The 13,359-nt window shown below is 35.0% G+C and overlaps 1 protein-coding gene across 3 annotated transcripts in view; it reads left to right on the top strand.

Annotated features, from left to right (window-relative positions):
* Positions 1 to 255: 255 nt before the first annotated feature.
* LOC142337082 (uncharacterized) overlaps positions 256 to 13,359 on the top strand; it is a 65,449-nt gene continuing 52,345 nt past the window's right edge. For 2 of the 3 annotated variants that reach the window (XM_075386150.1, XM_075386149.1), the window contains exons 1-3: positions 256 to 331; positions 899 to 967; positions 3,695 to 3,736. In XM_075386150.1, coding sequence (XP_075242265.1) covers positions 921 to 967; positions 3,695 to 3,736 — 89 coding nt within the window. In that variant the 5' untranslated portion in view covers positions 256 to 331; positions 899 to 920. Of the gene's footprint in view, positions 332 to 898; positions 968 to 3,694; positions 3,908 to 13,359 lie in introns of those variants that run through there. The other variant, XM_075386152.1, reaches the window with a different exon arrangement.

The raw sequence follows: 13,359 nt of genomic DNA, 5'->3' as shown, positions 1-13,359 counted from the left end.
TTACTTATAGAGTTTTTATTCAAGTGTCAAAAATCAGATGTCCCACTAAGTCTAGTTCTCGTCCTAATGTTAGTGTCCTATAGGACACTAAGTTTAGGACAAAAAATTAGACTTTTATTTCGATAATTATCTTTCAAACTAAGCTCTATGCCTCGAAGTTTTAGTGACCGCTTAAATTATACCATGTGTTCTCTAATGAGCTATAACGGCAACATTTTTTAGCAATGAGCACACGTGGCATAAAAACAAGATGAGATTAAGAGAAGAGAAACTTGCCGATAAACATTAGCTCGTTTTAATTTTAAAAACTTAGGATCTTTTCGAATTTGAGGTATCTTATGTTACACATATACATTATATACGGCACTTCTGCCACGGAAACCCTTTGTAATGTGGATATAGAAGGTGCGGCGTCCTCCCCAGTGCACGCACTGTTATTTTCGAGGGCGGGGTGGGGAATTGATGAAGTTTTCAGGATCCTTTCCGTTTATGCCCCCTACCTTAGTGGGTGCATATTATTTTGCAGCCCCTCACCCCCCCCCCCCCCCCCCCACACACACACACACACATGTGCCATACTTTTACATAATGATTTAAAACACTCATGTGCACATTTTAAAATGCCGAAAGTCTGCAGTGCCAGAAGTCAAAATGCCAGAAGTTTCTACTTAACCAGATGTTAAATTTTGTTGACTTTTGTCATTTTAAAACGTGCGCACACATTACGGGGGGATAGGAAGGGCACAAACGGTAAAGACCCAGCTTTCTTCCTTTATGGTGGAAAAACTTTCTTATAACCCGCACACAGAATGCTAATTGTTAAATTACGTTGGTTCAGAATTAAAGGATCTTACTTTTTCATTTGTGAACACAGGAAATTTAGTTCGAAAAGATCCAGGCCAATTTGGACTGAGTACAGGATGTCATTCAAAACCAACGGAGATGGTCAAGCAGATTTAATTAATGTGTAAGTGCCAAAAAGTTTCATTTAATCTATATTGCATACACGATGTGAAGAAAATCAGTAAAGACCATATACAGATTAGAGAACCCCGGGTAAAAAAACAATCGGAAGCAAAAAACTGAAGGCAGCCCAGCAATTTAGAAACAGAACGTTATATAAAACCTCCGGCAGGCATCAAATTTTTAATTAGACTCCAGCCCTGACATACCATTTGCGGGTCTTTCCAATTATAGCCCCCCATGAAATTATAGCCCTCATTAAGTTATAAGTACCATGATTGGGGGGCTATAGGTTATCTGACCAGGTATAGGATTGGGGGGCTATAGGTTAGCTGGGGATGGACTGTAATGGGAAAGACCCCAGAAGCGTTCAAAAACGGTTTTCTCCTAAACAAACTATAAGAAACGATTCTCTTCTAAAACCGTCAAAAGCAATCATCTCCTAGATTTACCAATCAAAAACGGTCGAAAACAATCAAAAACAATCATTGCCTAAAATTACCCATCAAAAACGATCGAAAACAATCAAAAACAATCATTGCCTGAAATTACCAATCAAAAACGATCGAAAACAATCAAAAACAATCATTGCCTAAAATTACCCATCAAAAACGATCGAAAACAATCAAAAACAATAATTGCCTAAAATTACCCATCAAAAACGATCGAAAACAATCAAAAACAATCATTGCCTGAAATTACCATTCAAAAACGATCGAAAACAATCAAAAACAATCATTGCCTAAAATTACCCATCAAAAACGATCGAAAACAATCAAAAACAATCATTGCCTAAAATTACCCATCAAAAACGATCGAAAACAATCAAAAACAATCATTGTCTGAAATTACCAATCAAAAACGATCGAAAACAATCAAAAACAATCATTGCCTAAAATTACCCATCAAAAACGATCGAAAACAATCAAAAACAATCATTGCCTGAAATTACCAATCAAAAACGATCGAAAACAATCAAAAACAATCATTGCCTAAAATTACCAATCGAAAACGATCGAAAACAATCAAAAACAATCATTGCCTAAAATTACCGATCAAAAACGGTCGAAAACAATCAAAAACAATCATTGCCTAAAATTACCGATCAAAAACAGTCGAAAACAATCATTGCCTAAAATTACCAATCAAAAACGATCGAAAACAATCAAAAACAATCATTGCCTAAAGTTACCGATCAAAAACGGTCTAAAACAATCATTGCCTAAAATTACCAATCAAAAACGATCGAAAACAATCAAAAACAATCATTGCCTATAATTACCAATCGAAAACGATCGAAAACAATCAAAAACAATCATTGCCTAAAATTACCGATCAAAAACGGTCGAAAACAATCAAAAACAATCATTGCCTAAAATTACCGATCAAAAACGGTCGAAAACAATCATTGCCTAAAATTACCAATCAAAAACGATCGAAAACAATCAAAAACAATCATTGCCTAAAATTACCGATAAAAAACGGTCGAAAACAATCATTGCCTAAAATTACCGATCAAAAACGGTCGAAAACAATCATTGCCTAAAATTACCAATCAAAAACGATCGAAAACAATCAAAAACAATCATTGCCTAAAATTACCGATCAAAAACGGTCGAAAACAATCATTGCCTAAAATTACCGATCAAAAACGGTCGAAAACAATCAAAAACAATCATTGCCTAAAATTACCGATCAAAAACGGTCGAAAACAATCATTGCCTAAAATTACCGATCAAAAACGGTCGAAAACAATCAAAAACAATCATTGCCTAAAATTACCGATCAAAAACGGTCGAAAACAATCAAAAACAATCATTGCCTAAAATTACCGATCAAAAACGGTCGAAAACAATCAAAAACAATCATTGCCTAAAATTACCGATCAAAAACGGTCGAAAACAATCAAAAACAATCATTGCCTAAAATTACCGATCAAAAACGGTCGAAAACAATCAAAAACAATCATTTCCTATAATTACCGATCAAAAACGGTCATTTCCCACACTAATTTGAACGGTTTTGGTCGGTCTCGTCAACAGGAGAGCCCCTTCGTTTCTTGTACCTAGCCATCGGTCAAATATTGTTTTTGTTAAATAACATGTACACAGATTATATTCCTGGGAAGATGCACACATTTAGAATTCAGAGCTGATGAAACTTGTCAGTCCCTGTCAACGGGTCGAGATGTCAGCGCCGTTTCAGCGCATTTTTCTGTAAGAAATGCGCTGAATGCGCTGAAATTATGTAAGAAAAGCGCTGAAACTTTGAAAAGGCGCTGAAAATTCAAAATTTTAGCGCATCTTCAGCGCACTTCCTACATAATTTTAGCGCTTTTTGAGTATAGTCCTTGCATAAGTTTCATCGCATTTCTTACAAAGTTTCAGCGCAACTGCAGCGCATCCGTAAAAAAATTTCTGCGCTTTTGAGAAAACGTAGAATCAATAAAGTTTCAGCGCATTTCTTAAAAAGTTATAGATATGCCAGACCTGTAGTTTCTGGCGCTAACATAACTTTTATGTCTTCGAGTGGATTTGGCTGGAACAATTTTGCTATCAACTTCAAAAGGATCCTTAATATTCACTCCGTATCCATTCATTTTTTTAAAGTTTCTTTCTGGCTTACAATCAGAGACGCTCATTAATTGACAGATGAATGTCAGAATAACCGAAATAAGAGGAGCAGAAATGAAGAAAGAAATAACCTACTTTAAATTTTGATCGTGTTTCAGTGGTTCTTCAGCTGGAAAAGTGGACCCGATGATGGACATTAGGTGGACATAATCTTTCCTGCGGTTTTACTCAACAAAAGTCTACGTAACGGCAACACTCCCCAAATTCGAATAGCAATTCGTATCCTGCTGCCATTTTTTGTTGGCGGTTCTAATAGTGTGCAAAGTTTTGAATACTTCTTGCTGATTTTGTAGCAGATGAAAATGCATAATGTGAGTTCTCCACCAATCATAGACTGAGAAGACTATATTCTCTTTTGAATAGGGCTTGCTACACTGTTCTAATCAGTTTTTTTGTCTCTAACTAGGGCATATACTTTATGCTTTGACCTTATAGTTGAATTTCTCATTCAGTGTTTGAATGAGTCGGTTAGTCTGAAAGACCTCTGTAAGTCTACTTCGCGCGCAGAAATAAGTTGCCCGAGCTATACCAACGTTAAGACTGTAAACAGAGCCCACCATTGGTCCGACTAAACTGGTGTGACCAGTGAGTTAACAAATACTAACCATAAAAAACTCGAACAAAATCACAAACTTCACTCAGTTTATTTGTACGATTCCAACTTTTTTTCGTTTTTGTAAAATAGACCCAGTCACAAGAGACAAATTAATATAAAACTGGCTACACAGCAAACAAAAGAAAAAAAATCTTTCAAGGAAAAAATGAGCATACATAAAATGACGGAAATGCTCTTCTCATCTGATGCCGCTTACGATGCGGAACAACTTTTCTCTTTACAGTAAGAGAACCAGCAGTCGCACCATTTTACGTAACTAATATTCGAATTGCCGACAAACTATCAATTAAAGCGAATGCAGCCTCACAACTAAAGAAACAACAATAACTTTATCTTTCAATAGACAATAAGAATTCGCAAATCACCAAAATAGCATTTACATCCTATTTAATTGAAAACTTACGTCAACAAGTGATTTAAGGACTATACTTTTTTAACGTGGTTCTATCACTCGCTGCCACGTTTCGCTATTATACAATACACTATTCTGTCCCCTCTCAGACACACTTTCTGAAATGTTACAAGAAATTCAATGTGAAGTTCTGTTGAAAATTGTGCAGAATCACAGAGAGAAAAATACGCCTAAAAACCAAAATGCGGAAGCACAACCATTTTGCGGTAGATGACAAACATAGCACCAAACACGTCCTTGAAACTTCTCTACAAGATCAACAAAAAGTAGAATCAATAATACACTCACAACTCATGAATACGAACCCAAGCGACTCTGTTGCTACTGATTTTAACTCCATTTTTTTGGTTGATGGTACAATGTTCTGTTCAGACACAATTTTGAACCTATCACTAGGGGAACATCAATTAACAAGGAATTTCCACTTCAATCGACAAAATTCGACAGAACTACCACAAAATTGAAACCAAAATTTAAACTCTACATTAACCCTGTTACCAAATTTAAAAAAACCACTATCAAGATTATATGAAAAAACTTTAGTACTTTTCAGCTCACAACCGGTTAAACACAATAAAATACAACGTCAATCAGATATTCAAAAGCAATTATCAAACTGTACAAATGCCAGCTGTACAAGTTAGTCAACAGAAATCATAGAATAACTGGGCAATAACTAATGCCCTGTTGCCATATTATATACAAGTGGCATCTGCACAAACAACTTCGCCTACAGTGCGAAAAACAACCAAATGGTTGACCCAAACATAGGCAGCTCAGTTCTCATGTAAAATTTGTTAAGAATATTTGTTGATACAGATCCAACATACTCTACAGAAGATTTGTTAAATGCTATTGCAGCAAACAATCTTATCACAGCTGGACTGCAATAAGAAGTTTTGATCCTTTAAAGAATTGCAATAATCCAAAGAGTTTCGGTTGCCCAGCTCAACAATGGTAGTCTCAATTGCAATTAGAATATAAAAAGAAATGGCAAGCTTTGTCGCAAATTGTAAAAGGCTTTTGATTACCAACAGTCACAAATTCAGGCACATCTTTTACTCGAAAACAGATCACGAATGTCTTGCAGATCAATTTTAAAATTTAAACACTTAGAACAAATGGCTCGAAAAGCATTTGCTCTCAACACACCAGATATGAGAAATTCACAAATTAGAAGAACATAAATTGACTGAGAGAAAGTCATGAGTTCTGCTCTTGCAACACCAATAAATATTAAAATCATGGCCATTGATATTATCAAAAAGACGTTAAAAGAACGGAGAAAGACATTGCATAGGGCATTATTGTAGTGCAACACAGTAATTAAACGATACCGATTGTGAAGGAAAGCCACTCTTCCTCAAGCGTTGTAGGAAATGTTTGCGCTCGAAGCAACAGCAAAGAACGAAGAGATTATTCTTATCACTGGAATCCTAAACAAACTGATACACAAACTACTAAAATAGCACTTAGAACAAATCAAATAGCAATATTTTCCGGATACCAATTCGATTGGTTTCTTCTTACCCAAGACCACAAAGTTACAAAATTATAAATAAATGAATTTTAGTAATTCAAACAAACAACACTCCAAAAAACTTTTGTAGAAATGACCAACGTTCTAGGTGACATTTCTCGAAGAGTCGTCTACGAAAAGTTAGAAAATATATTACAGCAATTTTTCACCAAAAACAAACAGAAACCAATAACATTGCAAACAGAAATACAGGAAGAAGACCACTCTTGAATCAATGGACCACAGTTCAATGATTTACTCTTGGTACTCAACCAAGACACAGAAAAAAATATTATTGTCGGAAGCAATGGAATACTACCACTGAAGAATACACACTAACGACATAAAAATTAGCATTTCGGTTCTACCTTTTACATTATACACAGAGCAAAATAATTTAAGTTGGATGAATCTCGACACCTTCTCATAGAGAAAAAAAATAATTTCCTCTTTGACTATAGAGCCGTATTGGACGTACTCAACCATGACCTTTGGAATGAAAGATTGGAATTAAAGAATATGACAATTTCCAACTAACTGAACAAAGTGTGTTACCTGCAGCAAACAACGTTCAAACTCGAACTTTACCTTGACCTTACTGTTAGTAGGTATGCAGCGGAGCTGTTAACTTTAACCTAACCTATTTCTCACTGAAAATTGAACATTTTAAGGAGACCGTTTACTGATAAGTACGTAGACGCTATAAAAGTGCATCCACCGAAAATTACTAATTAAACAAAACTTTATATAACCGATTTTGGTTTCTATGAATCATCGGTCAAGGCAACGCCATTGTATTCTTGACTTTTCAGTTATAGTAGTAACGTATATACTTTCAACCTCTAAAACATGGCATTCCTACATACCCACTTCCTTCATTCAAATGCAAAAACCGTTACACAAAGGACCACAATTGTTTACATGGGACTTCTCATTTGTCGTTTTTTACAAAAATGTTTTTTTTTTCTATCATGGGTTTACATAATATCGATTATCTATTTCGTTTATCATAGAGATACATATTGATAATCTTTAGACCACCCTTCAACACTTACAGCTGGACTAATTGGCTACGCACAACAAGATGTTTCACTACTAGACTATAGCACGACAAAACACCGAGTCAATGAAGCCAGAGAAATTATTGAGCCATAACTCTCTAATTATTTGAGTCCCGATTCATCAGTGACTTTTTAAAAACGTCGCTGTTTAAAAAAAGAAATGATTATACTAAATGGAACATACAGTCTAAACCAGACTCGGCCCGTGTTTTGTAGTTTACTGGACCGGTAGAAAATAGTAACACACAACTAAACAGAATCTTGCAAACTGTTTTAAAAACAAAATATAACCATGGGCACAGAAAAATAAAAATTTCCCTACCTATTTAACTCACAAGCAGGGACAAAAAAGAGCTTTTATGCATTTGGAAGGTCTTCGGGATTAAAGCCAAAAGTTCTGTTTTTTTTTCATTTGTCATCAACTACAGACATATTAATTAATTGCAAACCAACAGACAACTGAACATGTAATTCTCTGCCAAAAGAAACACCAATGATTTTCTCGACAATCACTTTTGTCGACAACCTCAGACTAAAAATAGAAGAAGGAAAATTCGGTTTTTGGTTTCTTGACAGAGGCTGATACCTAGGAAGAACTTACTAATTATTTAAACCAAGATAAACATTTAGGCTCCTACATAAATTGAAGGTTTGGTACAACCCAACCGCTGAAGACAAATACGTATGTTCTCGTAAGCCTGACAAGCACTCAAACTGCTATCTCTAAAAAATTAGAATCACTGAAAAAAGGGCAGTCTAAAAAACATCCACATTGGTGAAATTTATTTTTGAATTTTTTAACTGTACACAAAATACCCACTATCAAAACAGTTTTGTTCCACAATTCGCAAAAAAACATTTTGTTCCAGAGCAAATGCTGAAAAACTTTTTAGATGACTTTCTTTTCTGGAGACCGCCATAGAGGCAAAGCTGAAAAATTTGAAAATCATTCCCGTTCAATGAAGGAACAAAGTAGTCACCATTGAAAATGTGACGACTTTTTTCACAACTCCTTGACAGACCGTCTAGGCCATCTAAAACCTCAGACGAAATTTTTTGCTCCACGAACAACACCAGGAATTTACACAAATGAACAATATGTACTTTATCAAGTCTCTTGTGGTCGCAGTATTTAGCCAAACACAAAGTCGCACAAAACATTTAAAATCCGCCGAGTTCATTTTCCACAAAAATAAAATTCTCTAAATTGAGGTAATGTAATCCCCAGTTCTTTCACCTTCGCACCCTCTAGTGCAATTAATTTCAGTGAAGTTCACTAAAAAATCATCTGATCCAACCCACGTTTCGGAATTAATTTTCTCATTCGCTATCTAAGCGTAACCAAAAAGTTCTCTGCTACAGAAAACCCAAAAAAGGGAAGAACCGGCCGTTCACCAGCAAATTAATGATATTCCAGACGATAGGAACTTAAATTGACAACTTGTTTTAAGATAAGTAAAAGGAAAAATTTCTGAGTCCATAATTTTGATGCGATATGACTCTAAAACATCTTTTTACAGTTCAGAAAACTGTAGTGAGCCAAAGAGGCATCGGACTAAATCACCCCACAAGCTTTCTTGGTTTCCAATCAGTTTCATGTTTTCTCTTACTCTCTCCGCCCAAATATCAAAATGTTCAATTCTTCTCTCTCCTACTCAACTCAAAGCTCAACTCTATTTCACCTTACTTTTTTCTCTCATTTTTTCACCAAACTATTATTCTCTCAAAGATCAGTTTTTTCTAATTTAATTTCTACTTTTCAAAATCTAAAAGTAGCTTCGAGCATAATCTCAACGTTCAACAACTCTCAATGTTCAACAAAGTTAAATTTGGTTTAACGAGCACAGCTTCAAACCAAACTCAGATTAACTGATAACAGCAGCCACTTCTGTCAATTGTTTTTTTACACATTCACTCAGAGTATCTCTCACAGTCAAACCACTAGACAGGTATGGAAATTAACTCTCAAGCGTCCAGAAATTTTTTACAAAAGTATCTCATCGACAGAAACCTTAAGGTATATCAGAAACTTTAATACAAACAAATTCGTTTCCACGAACAGTTTTTCAAGGTAAATCATATTCTGTACTCAGAATATTGTTGTGAGTGACTCTGATTCTAAATCAAACAAATCTAAAATTTTCAAAAAATACTCTATACTGGCTTGGTATTTACCTTTTTCTTATACGTTATCCCGTTCTTCTACGACTTTGAAACTTGAAAGACTCCCATAAATTGACTGAACGGCTCCAATTCAAGTAAGCCGACTTTTTCTCTCACAGTTTTTCATTTGATTGGAAGGACTACAACCTTAATGAACTATCAGGAAAATTTTCTAGCTTTCTAGATATCATCTACCTGCAAAATGTCCTATCGCCAGAATTCCCCATCGGAGCCTTCGAAGTTAGTATACCACGCTTAATTCTCTTTTTGTGGTCCACTAAATTGACAATCACAAATTATAATATTTTGTTATCTGCCCACATATTGGACAAGACATAAGTTCACAATTGCGGCCCTTGTTTCGTTGCAAACAAAAACCACCAGCACAAACAACCGACACACAAACGCCGTCGCTTCCACACAGTGAAACTCCAAAACTCGAAATCATCATGTAAACTCTTTATTAAACTCTTTTGCCAATAAAAGGAAACGGAAGAACACCCATCCTCCGTATTAGGTTTTTGCAAAATGCAGCAGATACAACTCAAACAGCAAAAACAATCAGCAAGTACAACTTTAACTCAGCTACGCCACGAGCACCAGCTACGCCACGATCACCCGTAATACTCAGTAATTCAATATTCTTTGAAAATACGTTATGCTCACAAAGCTGTGATTCACCACAACCAGTGCGCACTGTATCAACTATTATATAAGCACAACAAAATATTAGCTCAGCCAGTCTCATTTTAGACGAATCACCCGAGACAATCAAAGAGATCATTCTCGGTCCAGATTGCTTAAACAAGATAAACTTATCTTCCAACCTCTGGCAGCAGACCTACCTATTGTTCGCATTAAAACAAGTCCCCCAGTAGATATTAGTCAAGAAACACACCATGAAATTAATCACTAAAAAGTGCTGCTGCATATTTTATTTTCTACACTCCTCACTCAGGATTTTCCTATACATGTCTACTACAAATCTAATATTTCTGATTATTTTTTTCACTTTTAACACCTTTAAAATAAACAATCACAATTGAATAACAAGGTTTCTCAACTACCAAATCGAGAATAGAATACCTTAGAGTAACGCAAAACATATTATGTTAGCTCTCCAAAACATATAACAGACATCCAGTATTACAGGTATAAAAGAATTGCCGAATGTAAAATTAAACCCGCCCTTTTCTGGAAACCACCCACCTAAGTGGTTGATTTCTCGCAATATCGAACTATAAAAATTGCGCTTTCGCAATTTATGGACGTCTCAAGGACATGGGAAATTTTGTCACAAATTATCAATTAACAAGGGCTACTGGTTTAACAATGATAATTGGTAGATTATTATTATAGAAAGACCTCTTTTCTCAAACAAATCGAAGCTAGACGAGGACTAGCTCAACTCGGGCTTATTAACCTATATCTTTATCAACAACAACTAATGCAATTCGACCTGCTGGACGATCCCGGTTGGCAATCTGACTTGAAGCCAGACAAGGCAGATTCGAATTCTTCGATCGTTGAAATACTTTAGCTTTCCAAGACGGAAATCTTGTTCATAGCTGCACAGTTTTTAATTGGATTCCAAACGCTACAATTGGCTAATGGTCAAATTAATCATGAAAAAAGGTTGGTTACGAATATCATGTCATGCATACACTAGAATGGTACTACAATAACTTTTACACAATAACTGACTACAATAACCTTTACACTTGATATAAAAACAGAAAATTATTATTTTATAGACAGTAGTATAAAATGTTACAAGGAAACAAAGTAAAGTCCCCCTCAACCACGCAACTAAAGCTACTTTGATTTTGGAGTTCAACAACTGCTGTGTAATTTTTGACATTGGTCGCTCACAGGCTCGTATGATAAAATTTCAAAACCACTTCTTTATCGAAATTCTCACAAACAATGTGACCAATAGTGGTCATCAGAACAATGCACACATGCACACAGGTCTTCTTCAAAATCTCTTAAACGACGAATTAGTTTTTTCTCTATTTGAAAGAGAAACTAAATCTCGCCACAAAGGCAGTGAAGAGAAACGCTATTATGCTACACAGTATCAACATATTATTGTTCAATACGACAAAGGATTTTTTTGCAACCAAAAAGTTCTCACATCTACACTTAGACGTAATTAATGAACCTAGTAAAAATTCTCAGTATCTCCTTCCAAAAAACATACGGAATGGTTTTTAAAATTAAATTTCTTGTAATTAAATTCTTATCGTAAAATTGAAAAGTACGAACTATTTCGGAAAGCCAAATTGATTTTGTGCTGTTTATCTAAACGTACAAATAGACGTTTGAATGAGTTATGCAATCAGTACAGTACTTTTTAAAACGAATGACACAAGTCTAAAAGAAATATTTTTTACCCAGATCGAGATCTCAGACAAACCGCTTTCATTTTATTAACACTGATATTCCCACTAGTTAGCTATATAATCACAAAGAAACGCGACTCGTCACGTTTAAAAGCTCTAAGGTCATTTTAATTGTTCAATGCCAAACAGTCTCTTCCCTCGTTATGTACCCGACTGTCAATGTTTTCAGCGTATTTTTTTACTGCCAAATTAATGTTGAGTTTGTAGACAAAATAACTAAGACGATTCTTCATATTGTCTAATGACTTAGGCAAAAAATGCCAGAAACCACGTAAAAGTATTCATACACAGTGATACACACATTACGGCTAATTAGAAATAAAGTTTGTCACAAATACATTTTACTGCTAAAACAATTGGCAATTTTAGTCAATTTGACTGGACAAACTCTTTAGATAAAATGGAATTAAACAATCTAATTGATGACGCAGCAGAGAAATTCGAAGTAAAATTTTTACTAAAATTTGCGGACCTTGCAACAGAAGCACAATTACAAGCACAAAACTCACTGCTACAAATACAATATACAAATTTCTTATTAACATTTTTAATATTGGCAAATATTGTGCATTCCATCGCCATATTTTGTGTGACCTTATTAAAGAAAACTGTTTGAAACACTATCTCATCGGAATTGTTTGATACTCCTGGTAAGTAATGAAGGAAAAAGCCATTGCATGTTAGTTTTCAATATTTTACAATGTCACTTTGGCTTTAAAGTCGCAATTTAAATTTTACTAGCGTTCTTAGTCGTCAACGGATGCAGCAGATGAAAATACATGTGAATTCTACACCAAGCATAGACTGAGATGACTCTTTTTTCTTTAAAAAAGTGCACGCGCTATACTATTCTAGTCAGTCTTCTGATATTCCTACACTGTATGTATATCTCTTGACTCCGGTATATACTATATGCTATACCATTAAAACTGAAGTCTTCTTTTAATGTTTTATTGAGTCGGTTAGTCTGGTAGACCTAGGTGAGTCGTCTTTGCTCGCATTTATAAGCTGCCATAACCATATCAACCTCAAGGCTGTTAAAAGAGACAACATGGGTCCGCCTTAATTTAATCGAAAAAAGTCCTACAGTTAGTGGCAACAATTCTGTCATAGAAAAATACCCACAAATTGTAACAAAAAAGTACTTCGGCGGTGAACGACATGAAATTTAGAATATAATAACTCTACTCCTGTCATACACCAACAAAAATATTTTTTATTCAAATTTTTTGGGTAACTTTACACGACAAAAGTGATACCGCTGAATGTAGGTTTTTTCGAGAAAAACTGCTTGCAATTTTGGAACTTTGTACCCTATTAGAACTTACTTATAATTTCAGTAGGGAAAAAATTCTTCGTTAAAGTTGTAGAGTAGAATGTAATGTAAACGTGCGTGTCATTTTTCCGACCCGAAGAGGAGAATTGGTATTCTACAGCAGAACTAGTTTATTCAAGATTTGAATTTCAGCATATTTCTATTCAAGCGTTTATCTCCGGTTTGTTGACTTTTGACTTCGAACATTGGACTTTAACAACAGCTCAGTTAGCAATGTATAGCAATTGGAAACTAGTAAAAGGTATTCAAGG

This window comes from Convolutriloba macropyga, chromosome 3, assembly GCF_964194025.1.
Source record: "Convolutriloba macropyga chromosome 3, txConMacr16.3, whole genome shotgun sequence".
In the NCBI taxonomy this organism is placed as follows: domain Eukaryota; kingdom Metazoa; phylum Xenacoelomorpha; order Acoela; family Convolutidae; genus Convolutriloba; species Convolutriloba macropyga.
The sequence above is the reverse complement of the archived record's forward strand: the minus strand, read 5'-3'. Positions and strand labels throughout refer to the sequence as shown.